The 21,168-nt window shown below is 40.1% G+C and overlaps 1 protein-coding gene across 8 annotated transcripts in view; it reads left to right on the forward strand.

The window, feature by feature from the left end:
- The window catches only part of CARMIL1 (capping protein regulator and myosin 1 linker 1), a 272,936-nt gene that overhangs the window by 82,406 nt on the left and 169,362 nt on the right, over window positions 1-21,168 (forward strand). For all 8 annotated transcript variants that reach the window (XM_030552559.1, XM_030552563.1, XM_030552561.1 and 5 more), the window contains one exon: window positions 18,630-18,680. In XM_030552559.1, coding sequence (XP_030408419.1) covers window positions 18,630-18,680 — 51 coding nt within the window. The remainder of the gene's footprint in view (window positions 1-18,629; window positions 18,681-21,168) is intronic.

Here is a 21,168-nt window from a genome sequence, read left to right on the forward strand (position 1 = left end):
GTCAAACTGTCTGTGGCACAGCTGGGAATTGAGCACATATCTTCTGAATCCTAGGCTAGTGCTTTAATTATAAGACCATCCTTCCATTAAGCTTTGGAAGATACTGCTGTTCAGTGACTGGGTCACACAGCTGGTGATATAATAGAACATTTTAACCATGTGTTGTCATAGCACCCAGAAACCTTCTCCCTCTGTCATGCTCACAGACTGACATAGTTTACAAATGGCCTGTGACAGATGAAATGGCAGGGGAGAAAACCATCTGTGTGGCTTTTTTTTTTAAAATGTGCACTACACCTGTGTTGGAACACCTTAATCCATCTTTTAAAAAGATTTCTGTACAAGTGTTTTACATACCTTAATTTTTCCTTCCTCCTCTTCCTGCACAGGTAGGTAGGTATATATTTATCAATCAGAAATCTAGGTCAAATGAAGTGAGTTTAGTATTCTGAATGAAGCAAAATTCATGTTCATTCAGGGTATGGCTTCACTGTAATGTTAACCCAAGTAGTTGGTACCCAGATGTGAGTGGCCGCACTACAAATTCCTACCCAAGTGTGTCCATTTGACTGTGTCATACTACCGCAGCACTCCCCTGTGAGTGTCAATAGGACTTTTGGGGTCATATCCCATGGTTCTTATTGCTGCAGTAAACTGAGTCACTCTAGGATTCCCTCCCAGTAAATTGTAGGAGAACTTGTCTGTCCTCCTGGCATAGCGGGGAAAGTATGGGAAGGCGCTGGAGGAAAGTCAGCACTCAAGTGGTTTAGCCTGCATCCTTACAGCAATTTGGGTATGTTACCAACCAGAGTATAAGCAGTGCCTGGGCTTTTGCCTACTCCCCACGATGGGCCAGGTAGCCCAGTGGTAAAGCATCACCGCACTCAGATAAAAACGTTATTCTTTGTGGACAGGAGCTGGATTGGGACAAGACCCTTGTAAGAGCCTGTGTTAACTCTTCAGTGAAGACATCCCATGATGTATTACTGGACTAACGGTGTCTTGAAAACTTCATCTGAGAATGACAGACTGTGCCATAAGCCTTGTCTTCACTGATCTTACCATGGGGGGGAAATGTTTTTTAAAAATGTAGTAACTATGTTTGAGTGTCTGTCTCTTGATTGATGTGCTTAATAACAACAACATTTTAATGCTTCATCTAAATTATGAAGTTAACAATCCATTGATGTGACTGGCTGGGGGTGGGTAGAATTCAGTTCTTTAATGCTGCCATTGTTCAGTTGGAGCCAGTTTTCTCCAAGGCTGTTAACAAGACAATGCTGCTTATGTAGTGAAAGCTTATGTAGTGAAAGCGTGATTCTTATTCTTATAATGAGAATTCTTAGAAATTCTGTTTTAAAAACTTATATCGTATATGAACCACATGTACGTAGATATAGATGACTGTATGTGCAAGATGAATACAATAAAATAAATCTGGACTTTGGAGCAACTTTGTGGTAGATTTCCGTATGGAATGATTCTCTAGAGCAGTGGTTCTCAACCAGGGGAATGTGTACCTCTGGGGGTACATCAGCTCTTATAGATCAGTTCTCAAACTTTTGTACTGGTGACCCCATTTCACACAGCATGCCTCTGAGTGCAACCCCCTCTCCCCGTATAAATTAAAAACACTTTTTAATATATTTAACATTATTATAAATGCTGGAGGCAAAATGGGGTTTGGGGTGGAGACTGACAGGTAGTAACCCCCCGCGTAATAATCTTGTGATCCCCTGAGGGGTCGAGAACCCCGATATAGATATTTGCCTAGTTTTACAACAGGCTACATAAAAAGCACTAATGAAGTCAGTACAAACTAAAATTTCATACAATGACTTGTTTATAGTGCTCCATATACTATAGACTGAAATGTAAGCACAGTATTTATATTCCGGTTGATTTATTTTCTAATTATATGGTAACAATAAGAAAGTAAGCAATTTTTCAGCAATAGTGCGCTGTGCCACTTTTATATCTTTATGACTGATTTTGTAATCAGGTAGTTTTTACGTGAGGTGAGACTTGGGTGCACAAGACAAATCAGACGTGAAAGGGGTACAGTAGTCTGGAAAGGTTGAGAGCCACTGCTCTAGAACTGGTCAATTATTCATTACAGATGATAAATGTAGCCTGCCTTCTTGTACCCAATTACTCACAAACAGGTCATGATTTTTAAAATGTTAATTATTGGCAGTTCAGAAGTTGAATGAACAATGAATTTTGATCTATCGCTTGTTCTTGAGCATTAGTAAAAGAAGATCAAATACTGGATAAGATAATTTGGTAAATCATACCACCATTATTAATTGATTATATACTTGTTGATTGTATACCAGTAGTACTTGATGAGTTCTAGCAATGGCAAGTCACGATAGGAAGATTTAGAGTAGGGGAAATAGTCATATTAAAAACCGATATAGCTAAACCAGTGCAAATCCATGTGTGAATACACGTAAATCCTTTACAATTGCATATCCATTTAACTTGCCCCTGTAAATTTACCAGAGGAAGTTAAATGAATATAAATCATATTTAATTTAAAGTAAGTGTTCATATGGGATTGTACACCTTTTTTTAGCAAAATTACTTTAATATCACACCTTTAATTAAACGTGTGTGTGTGTGTGTAGACAAGGCCAAAGTTGCAGCTAGATGGAGTTCTAGCTAAAAGTTTTTAAAGCAATTTGGATGGAAAGTGCTGTATATAGAATAGTAAATGATTGTTATCAGGAGTGAATGGGGTCAGAACATCTTAAAACAGCATTAAAAACCAAAGAAACTGTAATTTTTAAAAAGTACAGCAATCCTTGTCTAGACTGGAATATGATAATTCTAACATTGTTTACCCCCATTCTTGTTTAATGCCCAAACCATCATGATGATAACCTGTTTGGCTGCAGCCCTGTTTAAGAGCCCTTCTAGAAGGTGCTAATGGTTTGGGTTTTTTTGGTTTTGTTTAAATAGTAACTTACTCACTGCCCTTTGAGCAAATGTGAAGAAAATCTCTGTGTGGATACCCTGCATCATAGGGCAGTCCTTGAATATGTAAGGCTCTCAGCCTTGTCTGCAACAAGCTCTTTTTCTGAAAATGTTCCCAACATTTCCAGCAGGGGTGCAGCTCTAATGGATGGGGGTGCCAGTGTTTTTAGCCATCACATCATATACTGTGAGGAGCAGATTTAGGGGCTTCCTGGAGCTTTTATCTGTGTTAGCACTTGCTCGTCTTCTACCTTTGATGGAACTGCACTAGTAATGGTGGGGCATTTTTCAGAAAAAAGCCTACTGAAGACACTGCAATTGGGACAACATGTGTAGGCATATGCATTCTAGCTCTGATTGAGCAAGCTAGCTAAAAATATTAGTATGGCCATGGTGGCACAGTTGGTGGCATTGGCAAGCTGCCCAAGTACAGTCCTGCCTGGGACTTTGAGCGTGCATTCGGCTGGCTAGCCCGTGCCACCATGGCCATGCTACTATTTTTAGTGAGCTAGCTCGATCAAAGCTAGCTCAGGTATGGCTACGTATGCTGCAGTCTCATCTTCCAATTTCAGCGTAGACATATCCTTACACATGCCTGGACTGGACCACAGTTCCTGGCTGACGTTACATCAATGCCTCATCCACAAACAATCTGAACTATCATTTGGCCAACAAGGAGACGCACCAAACATTGCAAACCCACTTATCCTAATCGAGCAAGGCCAGTACTTCTCTTACAGACCAAACGTAGGTCATGAAGCCACCCTCCTTGAGGCCTTGGCTTTTCCTCCTCTGGAAATTAACATAAGAACGGTCATACTGGGTCAGACCATAGGTCCATCTAGCCCAGTATCCTATCTTCCAACAGGTGCTTCAGAGGGAATGAACAGAATAGATAACCCTCAAGTGATACATTGCTTGTTCCCCATTCCCAGCTTCTGGCAAACAGAGGCCAGGGACACCATCCTGCCCGTCCTGGCTATAAGCCATTGATGGACTCTCTTCTGTGAAATTCCTTTTAAAAATAAAATATTAAATGATAGTAAACAGTAAAGTTCCAGGAAGACCCAGCTAGCTTTACCCTTTTGTAGTTTATATAGGTACATCAGGTAAGCTGAATTAGAGGATTTCCGATTCAAGTTCAATGTAATGAGAAATTAACATGAAACAAATAAATTGATGGTGCTGTCCAATTTTTAAACGGGCTACAGTTAGGAAGCTTTAAGGACGTGTGGCTTAATGCTTGTGAAACCAGGAGTCATCCCCAGAATTGGCCTGGGAAACTACTTTGTATTAATCATGGGCTGTGCAGAGTTCACACAATGATCATCTGAAGGTTATATTGAAAGAAAACTCAATTTAAACTAGTTTGTCAAAGGCAAGAGCAGTTAATAAAACATTTGAGCCTTCCAAATGGTGATCACACTGAGAAAATAGTCAGCTCCCGAGCATCAAGTAAAGTACACATGCTTATATACCCTGCATCTGACTTAAAGTTCCAGAGCACAGTTCTCTGCTGCTCTTAGATTTAAGGGACTATGATTTCCCTTTTATAATGAAGCAGAGTCTGCCATTTTCTTGAACATTTGATCTGCGTTTGGGTTGTTGGAAATGGATGTTTTTTAACTTCCATGGGGGCTTGGTCATATTCACTGTGCATTTTGCTAGGTGTGTGTTTTGTATGGTGCACATTGAATAGGCACAGCTTAGGTAAAAAATGTTATGAATAAAAAAAGGAGATGGCTTTGTAACTAAAGACCAATATAAGGCACACAGTGGCATGTACAGCCTTTCATTTCTTGATTTTGGAGTGTTTTACTGTGCAACCTTTAGGTTTTTCACAATGCAATATTTAAGGGAAAAAAGATAGAATATATAAATTTGGAACTCACTGCTATAGGCTGAAATTCTGGCAAAACAGTTTAGTAATTTATATACATTTACAGTTTTATATAAATGTCATTTGACGTTGCAATTAGAAGACCTATTAATACTCTTATTTCAACTGATCATGCAAGCTGGGGTCTGGAAGTTATTGCACGGTTAGGAGCATTATTGCAATGTTATGCCTTCCTTAGAAGTCTCCAGTATCGACTGCTGTCATAGATGACCAGAATAGATGGAATATTGTTCAGTTTTTGTGTGGTTAGTCTCATTTTTGGATGGAACAATGCTAGACAAATAATACGTCGCTACTCAAGAAAAATAATTACAATATAATATTTATCCTGTAAATAAATTGACATTTTCCTCTATAGGCAGCTCAAGCTACACAGGTAGACAAGAAAATGTGTGAGACGTGGGGCGTGAGTTGAAAGGTGGTTTTGTTTTGTTTTGTTTTGTTTGTTTGTTTTGGCTTATTCTGGGCATTAAACACCCAAGTAATTTTCTTTTTAGCTAGCTATTAGAAACAAGGGAACATAAGTAATTCAGCCATCAATGGTACTGTCAGAATATTTGAAATTAGCCTAATCTTCAAAGTTATGCACAAAGATTTCTCCAGCAGCATAAAAAGCTTGACCAGGTAGATGTAGTGTGTATACTTAGATTATCTGGTAAAAGAAGGCATCTATTCAACATACCCTACATGGGGGTATAGGTCCATTGTTGAAGCCTCATTGTTTTGACCTTCAGGGTATATAGGAATAAAATGCCTGACAAAGAACCTATTGTATGTTTTCCATGGGAGATGTTGCTACTTATTACTAAACTGTGCCCGGGGGGGGAGTGGGATTTAGGGATCAGCACTGGTTGAGCCATTGGAGGGCTACTTAAGCGATCTTCAATTCTCACTGTTAATCAAATAAGAAATTTCAGGGTACATAATTACCAGACAGAGAGTGTAGTTTGTTTTTTTTTCTTCTACTCTGTGGAAGAGGTGATGTTTGAGCCCTAAAAGAAAAGTTTGTGTGTGTTAGTGTTAGTTTCAGTGTTGTTTTGTTGTTTTGTTGCATTGTGTGGAAATGGGAAAGTAGGCAGCAGAAGAGCAAAAGTAGGAGAATGCAGCTCGGCAACTGAGGGGATGTACCCACAAATTGGAGGGGGAACAGTAATCAGTGGCAATACAATACATGAAAGGAAAAATATCCAGAACCCAAGTTAGTTAAGTGGTTAGTGTCAAAAGGCTGGGTAGGTTCCTTTCTGTTGTTCCCTATATGAGGAAGGGAGAAGGTTGCGTGTGGTGGGACTTGAATGGCTCCCTCTGGGCTGGGAAGAAAGAGTCAAGGGAGCTAGAACAGCTTGACTTACACCTGTAACATTGGCTATAGATGGTGATGGCTGCTTTAGAAGAAAGTCCTGAGAGTCTGGGGATTTCCATAGTTTATCACCCATAAACTCTTCTTTGCATTTCAATTGGTCTATGCTGTGGAGAAAATGAAATGAAGTATTTACTTCTCCAGGATTATTTATCTGTCATCTTTCAAAAACGCTAAACTCCTAGACATTTAATTATTGATTACAAAAAGCAAACAGGAATGAGTGTCTAAGAGTTACTTTCTAAAACTCTTTCATTATGGAACAAATACAATTTCCATTAACACCTCTGCAGGGTGAAAAGTTTTATGTTTTGTTTTTGTTTTCAGCAACTCTCCATAACAGCTGTGTTCATGCTATACTCTGTGTGTGTGTGTGTAAACCCTTTCTCATTGAAGAGAGAAAGTGTCATGTACAAAGTATTAAATCTGACATTTCTTAAAATGATGAAAGTAAAATGGGGAAGAAGAACACTGCAAAAAGCAAAATCTATTTCCAGCCATCTCAGTGTAGAAACAGCAACATTATATAGCACACCAGGCTGCTTCTAGTCTGATGAGCTGGAGAGGCTGTCAATTGCCCATAAACCTGGAGAGAGGCTCAGTGTAGGAAGAAGGACGTAGTGACCATGACTGACTGTCATTCCAACATTAATACCTGCAGCGGTATCAAAAGTGGGAAAGTGTGCCACCTCTGCATAAGAAAATGTTACTAGCATAACAAATGACGCTGGAGATGGTGATGATTTTTTCTATAAAAGAGCATATATGCATATGATCATGAAAAATAAAGCTGAAGCATAAAAAACAGTAAGGTTCATGAGGCTGGGGTTTTTAGAATTGCAAGTCAGTTCCACACTTCCAGCTTTGTTATGTAATTAAGCTTCAGGGAATGGAATATAAAAAAGGCTAATACATGGAAATTCTCACACCTGTGTAATGCCATTGATTTCTGCAACCTGGGCAGTAGTACAAAAGACAAGAATTTGTAAAGTGGTGTGTGTGTGTGTGTATGTGTATGTGTATATGTATATATCAGTGGCTCTCAAACTTTTTTACTGGTGACTCCATTCACGTATGAAGTCTCTGAGTGCGACCCCTCCCTTATAAATTAAAAACACTTTTTAATATATTTAACACCATTATAAATGCTGGACGCAGTGGGGCTTGGGATGGAGGTTTACAGTTCATGACCCCCCATGTAGTAACCTTGTGACCCCCTGAGGGGTGCCCACCCCCAGTTTGAGAACCTCTGGCATATATAATATATGTGTGTATATATGTAGAGAGATGATGATGAGAATGCCAAAGAATGTTAGGGGTAGACATTTTTAGTTTTGTGGTTGAATATGTTTTTAGGCTGCGTACAAGCAGAAATAAAAACATAGCATCAAGAATACAGTAGCAAACGATCTTATATATCCTGCAAGGCTATGTGAGGGGAAAATATTTCTGTAATTGTGTACCTCACTGATATGTTCAGAGGAAGACTTTCTCCAAGTCTACACTAGGCTTTTCCCCTCCCACCGTTGTTACCTCAGGGCGAGCTTCACCAGTAATAGCAATAGTGGGAGAACCAGGGTAGACAAAATCCCAGCTGCTGCTCTGTGTTCTCACTGTTTTGTCATCTAACCCTCATCAGGTTACAAAACCTTGGAACTGCACAGGCTGCTCCCTAAGGATGAGAAGCACAACTCATCTCATCTTTTCTTTAGGCAGGGTCTCTGCAGACTAACCACGCAAGAAGATCCAGATTGCATACAGAACCCCCTCGCCTGCAAGAGGGACCAGGAAAATCCTTACAAACGTCAAGTGATAGCATGTAATTTGTCTCACGCAGGTGGCAGGAATGGTGAAGACATTTTAAGAAAATATGCTAATGTTGGCAAGGCCCTGTAGTGTGGCTGCACAGTGCTAAATTAGTAGTGTTGACCTGTCTCAGTCATCTTTATTGCTGTGTCATGAAACCTCCTCAGTAGTTCATGATAAGGTGGTAAAAACACCTGAGCTCTAGCTTTTGTTGCCAGTGAAGCAGCTGTGCCATTGGTGGAAGTGTTATAATATGGGTCCTAGCTTGTCTTGTGTAGCTAAGGCCCTAGAGATATTTGAATCCTTACTGGTAGAGCAAACTGAGGTCTCATTGGTAACATAAGCCCATATAAAACTTCTTAACTAACACTTCCTTGCACCAAGTGTAAACAGGACACAATTTGATTAACAGGGTTGTTGAAAAATGTTCTCAAGTCTAGGTCACTGCCATTGGGAAATAACATAGTCTGAAGGTTATTACCCAGGACTGGATGTCAGGAAATCTAGGTTCCATTCCCTGCTTTGGCACTCACTTGACTTTTGATATTTGACAAATCACCGAAGATCTGTGCCTCGGTTTCCCCAGTTCTAAAATGGTGACAGTTCTTTCTAGCTACCTCACAGGAATATTGTGAGGATTCGTTCATTAATGTTTATAAAGTACAAGGTGTTCTTACAGCTGGAGCACGAAGGAATGATTGTGCAGTACTTCGTTTAATAAGCATTTCCATTCTAAAGGGCCATTTTTCAATTCCTGATAACTTTGTCAAATGTTCACCCTCCAGACTGAACTTTTGTTTTTTTAAAATGCTTTGCAGGTCCCTTTTAAATTGTGAATGAGCATTCTCAGGGGTGGCCCAATTCAGCAGTACATCAGCCCTGTTTCTGCACTGTGCATGTGTAATCAGACCCTTAAGGAACACCAGGGTGCCACCTTGTGGTGCTCCTTGTCACATCCATTAAAACAGTTCTTATGACGCTTCTGTATTTTCTTCGTTTAAATGTGATCCACCACAGATGCTGATATTTAACCTCACTTCTGCATAGCAAATATGCAAAAATCAGTTTCCTCTGAAACTATTCCCCTCTCACTTCCCCCTTCCATTAAGAAAATGCAGCAATACAGAAAGAGATCAAGCGGCAAGAGCAGACAGTAAATTAGATGTCAAATCGTAATGAGATATGGCAATAATAAAGCGTGATGCAAGTTTGAGTGGCATCCAGAGGTGGCATGCAAAAATGCAGAGAGATGTTAGTCACTCTCTATACAACTCTCCAGCGACCCATGCCAGGAATATTATGCTTGAGTTTAAGGGATTTCAGAAAAGAGTTATGGGAATGATTGGGGCAAGGGAGAAGGCAACATGGAATTTCCTATGGGAAAGAAGAGGAATTAGGCTTTGTCTGTAATGGGCTTTTGCACTGACTGCAGCCATCAGTGTAACTGCACCTTTGCAATCTCTGATATGGACAGACATGGTCTGCGGAGCTTACTGCAGTTTCACGCAGGAGTTATTTGCATTGGTGCAAAAAGTTGCTTTGCCTACCCATGCCAGGGCTTGCATTGGTGTAGCTATGTTAGTAATTGACCAGCAATGACAGTAATCTGGGCAAACTCTCAGTCTAGAGAAGGCCTGTACCTGTAGCTTGGCTAAGTGCCAAGTAAGTCGCATGGGAGGGGAGGAGGAGCCGTCATTCTAATATTTGAAGAGTGCAAATGCTAAGGAAGGAAAGGAATTATTTAACCCAATTAAAGGAAGAGTAGATTACTATAAATTCATTCAAAAGTAAAGAGTAAATGAGGGGAAACTTTCTGATGGGAAGAAGTGGTGTTCTGTTGAATATTCTCCCAAAGGAAGCCGTGAAAGCTTCATCACTTGTGTTGCTTTAACGCTACACTGGACTAAATGATGTGAGCCAAATTCAGCCTTGGCACAACTGGGAGTTGTAACCACTTACACTCTCTAAACCTGATCTAGCCCCAGTCACTTTGGTATTTAGGTATTTACAAAATTAGGAATGCAATCAAATGTACCATAATCAAAAATCCTGGGTGGATTCTCAGAGCAGGGAGTAGGTGGCTTAGTAAGGCTTGATGATATGAATCGTTACACCTAAAGTACAATACTTATTAGCAGAACACTGTTTGCATTGCTATTTGGTTTAGATCCTTCGGGGAAACTACTGAGGATGAATTCAAGGTAAAACAATAGAGTAGCTACATTTTTAAAAAAGCTTATTAAAATATTGGAGGACATGAAACATGTAGGCGTTTTACTACAAAGAGTCTAAATAAGGAAGCACATCACAAATACACCCCCCCTTCTTCCTTCAAGTAAAATGTAGTGAAAGTAATTGAAACTAGCCAATGCTGAATTAATGGCAGGAGTGGGGTAAGGGTAGAGTTCGTATGAAAGGGTAAGAGGTAGAGATTCTTGAGGTGGTAAACTACAAAATTTGATCACTATATATTTATTATATAGTTTATTTTGTGCTCATTTTCTTTTGAAAACACTCTATTTCAGTGAAACAAAAACATTAGCCTAGTCTATTATAATTTATTGCATCCATATTTCAAAATACAGAAGGTTCAAAGGGTGCCTATCAACTGGAATCAACATATAGTGCAATCTTTTCGTGTTCCTATTTTAATCTTTGTAGGTTTTTTATCTTTATTTTTGTCCTTAAGTAATACACAGATTGTTTTGTGAAGTTTCAGTCTCAGGTTTTCTCCAGATGGAAAAGATTGTTAAAAGAATTATGTATTTAATTTGCTTGTGAATTGCAAACCATTTAAGTATACAATACATTCGGTGGCCTGAGTTGATGTGGATTATTAGATAAAAATGCAAAATTAGTGTAAAACCGTGCTACACTAATGACCTGTCCAAGACTGATAGATGCAGTGTGCTATGTTAATTTGGTACAATAACATTAGCAGGGCTCCATAAATGCAAATTTTAATATCTGATAAGATTGCAAAAATGAGTAATAAGAAAGATAGAAAGAAAACATAACACAAGATGCATCTGTATATTAGTGTTTTGTTGTTGTACTAGTTTGGGGGGAGGAGGGGTATCTGTCATCAATGTTGTCAGTTACTGAGGCAAAATCATTTAATATTGATAAATAGGCAGTGACCTCTGCAGAGCATGAATCTGTACAGAAATAACTGTTTTTTGTAAATATTTCCAAATGAATTTTCTCATTTGAATTTATTTCTATGCTAAGTAGGTGGCCTTTTATAAGGCCTGGTTTATACTTAAGTTAGGCCGACATACCTTCATCGGTCAGGGGTGTGAAAAAACACACCCCTGAGTGTGATAGCTATACCAGCCAGGCCCCCAGGGTGGCTATGCTGATGGAAGGATTCCTCCATCGATGTGGCTATTGTGGCTGGGGATGGAGAGAGGTTGGGGGTGCGAGGGTTTTTCTATACTGATGGAAAAGCCCCTTCTGTTGGTGCAGGTTGCACTACTCTATGGTGTTATGCCGGCATAGCTACAGCAAACTAGCAATGCAAGTATAGTCTTCATAGTGTAGACATACCCTGAATTGAGCTACAGTACAGGCAGTCCTCAACTTTATGACGTTCGACTTATGCCGAGCTGCACTTACGACGCTTCTACATTGACGACCTGATCAACTTACGACTATAGGTTTCAAGTTTACGACTCTCGGTCCTGCAATGGAGTAGATTGCAGTTCTGAATTACAACGTTCTGACTGACGATGCAATTGTAAGAAACCTATTGTGTCGTAAGTCCGAGGACTCCCTATACACTTACTCAGACTAAACTGATTAAAGAAGCTGAAGAATGTGATTAAATGTTACATAAATTGGGAAACACTAGACCTAAGTTAAGAAGAATAATTATTCCCCTTAGCTTGGTCTACACCAGGGGCTCTCAGCCTTTTTTCTTTCTGAGCACCCTCCTCCCCACCCACACACACACACTATAAAAACTCCACAGGCCACCTGTGCCACGACAACTGTTTTTCTGCATATAAAAGCCAGGGTCGACGTTAGGGGGTAGCAAGGAGGGCAACTGCCCAGGCTCCATACCACAGAGGGCCCTGTGAAGCTCAGTTGCTCAGTCTTTGGCTTCAGCCCCAGATTGCAGGGCTTCAGCCCCTGCAGGGTTGTGGGTTGTGTAGCAAATCATTGGTTAAAATTGTCTCTTTGAGGATCCTAATAATGAAAATACCCATTAAACCAATTTTAGTGCTTTGGGGCCAAACTTAATCTCAGATGTATAATGTACATTATAACACATCTTAAAATGTCTGTTTATTGTGCAACTGCAGTTGCAGATCTTTCCTAGATACACAATGATTTTGGACTGTGTGTGCATCTGGACATTAGTTAGGGAAAGCTATGGAATTAAGGATAATAAGTACATTTTAGAAATCATTTGTGTGGGGGGGATGGTGGCATTAAAATTTAAATAGTAATCATTTCTTGTCTACAAATATGGCTTTGGAAAAAGCAGAGTAAGATGAAAGATTATAGTGAGTTGAATGCCCCTAGAGCAAAAGTCTAGTTATGTGCTTTGCATAACATCCTGTCTCATGATCTATTTCCTTCACTCTCGATCGTGTAAATTACACACATCCTCACACAGTGATCTTATGTGTTTTATCCTACTAGTCATTACATCTACAGTACTCTATATCCCTGTCTAGTGTGTGCTTCTCTCTTGAAAAGATGATTTAGTATCTTTTACTTTATTAATGAATTAGTAGAATTTGTGATAGAACAAATTGAATTGGTTATGGATGAGTGAAATATACATGTTTTGGCTAATTTAGTGGAATATATGAACATTTGTTATCTGATATTAATGTGAGCACAAACCCAGCTTCACTGGCATTTTAACAGATTTACAGTATTCTGAAAGGCAGGCATTTTAGCAGGATGCTAATTAAAACTAGTGCACGTTATTTTCAGGTGTTTCTTCATAATTGTCAACATCTTTTAGATTAGAAAATAAAATAATTCAGTAACCTATCATCTAAATTCCATCAGTTCATGCAAAAATCAATATTTCATACACATTAAAGAAATGTTCAATTACACAATTGAAATATATATTGATTACTATTATGGTAGCATATTGGATATGTCTACATTTCAGTATAAGCCTAAGGCTCAAACTGAGGCTCAAGCCTAACCCTCTTCTGTCTACACAAATGATGCTAATCCAGGGCTTGGTCCCATGGTCCCAGAACCCCACAGAGTAGAGGGTTTGAGTTTGAGTCAAGCTGGGACCCAGAGTTCAGGCCCTGTTGCTCTGCAGTGTAGACATAGCCACATTGGACTTGTGCTCTGGGAATCTGCCATAAGTATCCCCAAATCCCACAGAGGGACTTTCTTTGTTCTCTGAACAGTCAAGATTGGTGGACAGTCAAGTTCTGCCACACTGCATCACGAACAAAGGGATAGAACGGTCACATTTTGAGAAGGTGCTAGGAAGTCTGGGACTCAGGCCAGCATAATATAGTGTAGATGCTGCAGCCCCAGGTCAGGACCCAGGACAATTCCTAATGTGGGGTTACAAATGAGTTTAGACACTCAAGCCCTAGGTTAACAAATTTAGGGTCTGCTAACTTGAGTTCTACTGACCTGGGGCTTACACTGCAGCATAGACATCTTCCTAGAGGTTGGGGCTCCATTGTGCTAGGCACTGTACAAACATATTTTGTACATGCGTGTAGGGCAGATGGCTTGTCTCCCTTGCCCAGGAAAAACTAACGCCATGGCCAAAGTCTTTTAAAACCCTTCCTTCAGGACGCAGTTTATATTTCAAACACAGTAAAACAGTTCAACATAAGTTGTACACATGAATCTGGTCTTTTCCCCTGAGCCAGGGTCTTCTCATGGGTCCAAAGTCCTTTCCCCTTTTGTCTCTCTTCCCTGTCTCGCTCCAGGGCCTTCCACTGGAGCCAACCTCTCTCTTCCAGCTGAGCCACTTGCGGTTTCTCGAATCACTTTATTAGTCTCAGCGGGGAGCTGGCTGAGCAGTCACTGGTGAGCCTAGGCCCATCACCCCTTAAAGGACCAGCCACCCTTTGACTGTGATTTGGAAAACAGGAAAAAAAACAACAGAATACCCTTTTATATTGTCCTTTTTAAAATCAGTACCAACTCTACAGAACCTTCTCCACAGAATAACGATTAGCCCATACATCATCTAATTTTTTCTTCACTGTGGCCTTACCTTCAAGGAATAAGAGAAGGGTAAAAATGGATGTTTCTGATATTGTTTTCATACATTTTTGAACTCTTTTAAGTTGTCTTAGGGAAGATGTTAGTATATTTTAAGTGTTAACATTGTTACTTAAAAGGAATTTAGATGATGTCACACACAATTTTGAAATGTTTAAAAAAATGTCAGAAAGCCCTAAACTCAAGTGAGCTATATGAAAAGGTCAGGTTGCATACTCATGGATTCAAAAGGCCACAGTTGTGATAAATGTCAACACTGTTCTCGTCAAGTGGTTATTACAGTGAGGCAACAGCTCGCTATAGTTAAGCTTGAGCATTCATTTTAAAGTAACAGAATTGACCTTTTTGTATAACAGTAATTTAAAAGCAATCAAATTCTTTTATAGTTGGTATTACATTTGTAACAGTTTCACCAGTAGAAATGTGGAATTCTGAACTTTGGCAGAATGGAAGTCTCTCTCTCTGTACTATGTTACCCTTCAAGTAGAAGGCTTTTGAGCAGTACCCCTTTGAAGTGATGCCTTTAATAGGAGCTCCTTAAGTCAAGCAGCACTCTGCAGGGGACTTTTACAGGTATTACAGTCTGAGACCGAGATACATTTAAAGACTGACTATATTCTGAGGGCCACCATTCTGTCCTGCACTACAAGTTATAGCTGAGTTGTGGCATCCATTTACAACTCAGTTGTGCTCTAACCTTGTTATAGCATGGTTTGGGTTTGCCCGCATAGGTAAAACTGTGGTATGTTATAACCAAATTAAAGAACCATGCCATCTAGTTATAACACAGCTTGTGTCCATCTGTGCAGGCAGACCTGTTAAAACAAGGTTGTGGAGCACAATTTTAATATAACTGAGGTTTCCCCATGTGCTTATAAATGTGTTGCCGGTATCAACATGATTTGTAGGCCAGCAGCTAGAATATAAGTAAAGGAAGCAGCTCTCGAAGAGCTGTCCTGCTCTAGATACTTTCCAAACTCTAACCCCGAGACTAGATAGCCAGGGGCAGAGAAAGGAGGCAGGGAAGTTGCCATGGCCAGAGCTCCCGAGGCATTTTCTAGGTGAGCTGTTGCTGGTGAGCAGTGGTGAGGCTGACCTGTCATCCCCAACTGGGTGCTCCTACAGCATCCCCTGCTGCATCTAGCTATTGAAGGTAGTCAAATATCTCCTAATGCCATCTCTTCTCTGCAGTACCAGAATTGCCTGTGGAGCTGTTTGGTAAGTAGCGTCGTTCACAAGGGATATGGATGAGATGTACCTATTCTGCCTCGGATATTGGAGGTGTGCTCCATGCATTTAGCACAGAGCGGGGAAGAGGTTTTCTCTGTTCAGAAATGAGCTATAGTGGACAAGGCAGGTTTTTCTTTGGAGTCTGGTATCTTTCAATCAAGCCACAGCAAAGATGTTCCAGACAGGGTCTGTAGGTGTTTAGTCAACTGATGAGTGTCGCTTACAGAATGGACATGACTAATGCTGCTCAACAATTCAGATTATGTGAGACTGAGACCTATATGTTTCAGAGTGGTAGCCGTGTTAGTCTGTATCAGCAAAAACAACGAGGGATCCTTGTGGCACCTTAGAGACTAAAAAATTTATTTGGGCATAAGCTTTCATGAGCTAAAACCCACTTCATTAAATGCATGGAGTGGAAAATACAGTAGGTAGGTATAAATACAGAACATATGAAAAGATGGGAGTTGCCTTACCAAGTGGTTGGGGGGTCAGGTTGAAGCGTTCTCCTACTGGTTTTTGAATATTATAATTCTTGATGTAGGATTTGTCCATTTATTCTTTTGCATAGAGACTGTCCGGTTTGGCCAATGTACATGGCAGAGGGGCATTGCTGGCACATGATGGCATGTATCACATTGGAATAAATGGACACAAATCTGACATCAATTCTTCAACAAAAAAACTTCAGAAACAGACTCCAACGAGAAACTACAGAACTGGAATTAATTTGCAAACTGGACACCATCAAATTAGGCCTGAATAAAGACTGGGAATGGATGGTTCACTACAAAAACTAATTTTCCCCTGCTGATGCTCACACCTTCTTGTCAACTGTTTGAAATGGACCACCCTGACTACATTGAACTCATTAGCGTTACAGAAGTGATTTTCCTCTCTTCTTGGCACCTGTTGAAATAGCCCACTTCCACCTCATGAATTGGCTCGTAGCACTGACCCTCCACTTGGTAAAGCAACTCTCATCTTTTCATGTGCTGTGTATTTATACTTGCCTCTGTGTTTTCCACTCCAATGCATCTGATGAATAGGCTTAGCCGTGAAAGCTTAAGCCCAAATAAATGTTAATCTCTAAGGTGCCACAAGGACTCCTCAATGTTTTTGTGAGAGTTGTATGAAGTTAGTTATCTTCATATCTCTGAATTGCACAGTCTGCTTGATTAAAAGTAGTAGATTACTGTAAATTGGCATGATTTGGAGCCTACTGCTACTTCTATGAGTGTCTTCCACACATGGGCTGTGCGTAGGGTTGTCAACGTTGGTTGGATGAATTCCTGAGAATTCATTACATGACACAATATTTAATTAAAGATTAATCTTAATTCCTGGAGACTCCAGGACGATTCAGGAGGGTTGACAATAGGGATGTAAATGTTTAACCTGTTAACTGATAAACTTGATGCTTCTCGGTTCTAGTTAATGATTTAAACTCTGCTGCTGGCCCACCATCTGGCTCCCAGCTGCTGCCCCGTGTGCATCTAGGGCTCTGCTGCCGCCAGGCACTGGGGGCAGCAGAGCTCCAGGCATGGGGCCCGCAGCCTGGATCCCGGGCACATGAGAGGGGAAGGGGAGAGGGCAGTAGCGCCCCATGTAAAATGTCGGGGGGGCTGCAGTGCCCTCACACCCCTAGTTTCCAGGTAAACATTTAACCATTTAACAGACTGAATTTCAATAGGTTAAATGGTTTATTTTTTTAGTCACTATTTACATCCCTAGTTGGCAACCTTAGCTGCACTAGAGATAGATCTGAGTTCAGATCTGGATTTCAAACTCTCAAAGTTCGGGGGGTGTTTGGCTCTGGATATTTGGTTCATCCCTCATGCTGATGCTAGCATAATATGCATAGAACATGGGTTTTTTGATTTGTTTTTATTAAAGCTACTCATCTGAAGTTAGATGCCAGTCTAATGGTTAAAGTGCAAGACTGGATCTATGAAATGTAGATAACTAGCTCTGCCACTAACTGGAGGTGGGGCTTTGGTCAGGTCTTTGGACCCCTAGGTTGGTCAATTTCCCTGACTGTGAAATGAAAATGAGTACAGAAATCTGGTACATTTGACTTACCTATGTCTATAGGTGTATTGTGAGGCCGAACTTATTGCTGTTTATGTAAAGCGCTCAAAGGTCGATTGGATGGAAAGTGCTATCGAAATTTGAAGTATTTTTGTTGCTCTGACTATAGTATTTCTCCTTGAGGTAATGTCTAAAAACTTTACTAACACTGAATCTTCTCTCGAAGCTAGTGTTCTTTCTGATCTGTTTGTTCAATCTCAACTCCAATTTTCTGCTTTACCTACCAGCACAGAAATTCTTTCCCATTGACATTGGTGGGAGACGCATGCATTGTTACTTTAGAGATCCACTGGGTTTATCTGAAGGGAAATGTTTGTTCATAATCTCTCATAATGCTAATATTTTATATACATTGGACTTATTTGTGTTCCGCTTGAATACTAACATTTTTGCATTCCTGGTGTTTTCACGTTTCAAATTGATTTCTTTTTAAAATTTCATAAGAATGGAATTATTCAGATGTTGTTGTTCAATTTAGTTAAATATAGTCTGTCTGGCTGGTATTAAGATTCCTATAGTAGCCAACTTACAGAAAACCAGATCACAGAATTCTCCTCGCTCTGGTCTACTAGATTAGAGACTAATCTCCCATCTAAGTCAGCGGAAAGACTCTTACTGACTGCAGTGAGAGCTGGATCAGATCTGTATGGCCTGATCCCCAAACAATCCTTATCAAAAGCTTCAATGGGATTATTTGCCTTAGATAAGTACTACATCTGGCTAGTAAGTGTTTGCAAGATCAGGCCCTTGGACACCAAAGAAGACCAAAATTAGTGTCCTTGTTGTCTGTGAAGTTATCTTGTTCAGTTCTGCTCATTTTTGTCTGTTGGAAAATATAAGCCTGTCTTTTAAACAGTCAACCACTGACTCAGTGTGACTTTGTGCAAGTCACTTGTTCATCTGATGCCTTGGATTACTTAGTTATGAGAAGTAGTAAAAGACTTCGTAAAGAAAGATTCTTACCAAAGACACTAAAATATTTCTAAGTGCTGTCCCTGTAGATATGAAACACTGCTTTTGCTCTCCATTTTTTAGGTGCTTACATCATGTCGGGCCTTCTTGTTGACATCCCGCATTCCCACCAAGGTAAGTTTGTTTTATTTCAGTATCTGTTTTGCAATTATATTCATACATTGCAGTGATGTAAATTTACTGATGACAGTGCTTATGCATCTGAAAAGAGATCTGAGGACTGGAGTAGTAATTTTTGTGTAAAGTTGTTAGAATGCTTTTTCAGTAATTGCCTTCTTAAATGGTTTTGTCAGCACATAGGTGAAACATTATAGGAGAACCTAGACTTTTAAAAATGTGTATGGGTGAAGAATTGCATTACAAATAACTTGAGGTGCTGTAACTGCCCAGTTCAGAAGACTCCTAATGGGACCCAGGTGAGTTAGTTCCCAGACAAGTTGATGGCATTACTCTATAGGTATTGCCTACACTGCAGTTGGTGAGTGAGATTGCAATTAGGGGAGACATACCTGCTCTAGGTTTGATCTAGCTGGTGTGGCTAAAAAATATCAATGAAAGTGTGGCAGCATGGGCTATCAACACAAGTACTTGCTTGTACAGCCCACGCTGAAGCCTGTGTCACTGCATCTTCACTGTATTTTAGCTACCCTTGCTAGATTTAAGCTAACGTGTAGGTATGCCTATCCACACTGCAATCCTACTTCTGATTACAGTATAGACATATTCTAAATTGTTGTCTCTCTGAACTCCAAATTAGAAATGATATGGAGTGTTCTGAATCCTACTGTTCTCGGTGGAATAATCTCTGTTGTTTTCCATGAAGTCCATAGTTTGCTATGAGAGGCATTTTGCCAACCTACTTTATAAAGGCCGTGAAATACTTATTTCAGTCCCATGACAATGTGGAACAATTGTCATGGCAGAGGAACAATACATTTCTGTGTGGAGCAGGATGATTTTGAATCAGGAGATAATCTCTTCTCCCACCCAGAGTCCATTAACATGCTTTTGGCAAATGTTCATGTTCTGCTTAGTTGTGCACATATACACAGAAAGATTAACAAATGATAATCACTGGTGCTGGAAAGTGCTCGTCTCCCTCATATCCAGACTGAAAACATGTACTGAAGGCTAAAAAGACTCTTCTTTTGGTGTCCCTAATGTTTATGGAAAGAAATGAGGGCTGCAGAGTTTCATATGTCAAGTGGAAATGGTGTCATTTAATGTTCTGAGAATGGAAATGGCAGAAAAATAATCAGTGGAAATAGCTATAGTATTAATTTAGCACTGAAAACACTTTTAAAAATGTCTTTTTGATGCCTTTATTTCATAATATCTTGTGAGATTGATTGTGCTGTATCTCTTTTTTTTTTCTCCCAAATCAAAGCCTAAAATCTCTATTCTAGGCTAATGAAATTGGTGGCATCGATGATAAGTGAAATGGATGAATAGTTTTCAAATGAAAGCCGCTCTTCACAGACACAATTTCTTTTGGAAATTGGATCCTTTCTGATTCAACACCAGTATGCTTGTTGAGAGCGTCTTTCTTTACTAGCACAGGTGTGCATGGTAGTTGACTTCCTAAAATCTAGAAAGTTTAAAAAGCTGCACGGGATCTTAATGTTGCTGATGAGCTCAGTGACTCCTCTTGATGTCATCTAGCAAAGGAGCATTGAGAGAGATGAGAACATGTGACATTTTCCTGAGATAGTATTATAACCTATGATAATTTAATACACTAACTACGGACAAGTGGTAGAGTGATTTAGTTGTCCTGAAAAGGGCAATGTCGACTGGAGGAGGATGTAATTGATTTGTATTTTTAGTGTCAGTTTATTGCTATAATCTTTTTCTTTTATTTATGGCTGATCAAGTATTTCCTTCTCTCCATTCCCCAATGATGCAGTAGACTTTATTTTTGCGATACGAAGACATCTCTCCCTTACGCAGACCTTCTGAAAGAGGAATAGGTTACAAACACTCACCACCTTGGTTCCTTCAAGGAACTTTTGTGAAATCTACTGTGTTCTGAGAACTTCAGTACTGAGGTTACTGTATTACTTTTGTATGGAATTCCAAGCATTAGCTCATCTTGAACAGCTCATAAAATTGACATTGAAATTTTATTCCAGGCACATGAATATAATTAAAGAGATGAAGATTGGTTAAATGTGACATTTGCCTAACATAAAAAAAGTCAAGTTATGGACTCCTCTTTGCAGTAGTCTTTATGGAGGATTCTATGCAGTTTGAGGTCTTCAAACCACAATTTGAGGACTTCAATAACTCAGACATAGGTTAGGGGTTTGTTATAGAGATTGTATGGCCTCATTGTGCAGGAAGTCAGACTAGATGATCATAATGGTCCCTTCTGACCTTAAAGTCTATGAGTCTATGAGATTCCTCTTTGCAGCACAGTGCACTTCCACACATAGTGACAGACTCAGGGCTGCCCGGGGAGGGGCAAGTGGGGCAATTTGCCCCGGGCCCCGCAGGGGCCCCCACGAGAGTTTTTCGGGGCCCCTGGAGCGGGGTCCTTCACTCACTCCGGGGGCCCCATAAAACTCTCGTGGGGCCCGGGCCCCCGGAGCTTCTTCCACTC

Source organism: Gopherus evgoodei, chromosome 2, assembly GCF_007399415.2.
Source record: "Gopherus evgoodei ecotype Sinaloan lineage chromosome 2, rGopEvg1_v1.p, whole genome shotgun sequence".
Taxonomy (NCBI): domain Eukaryota; kingdom Metazoa; phylum Chordata; order Testudines; family Testudinidae; genus Gopherus; species Gopherus evgoodei.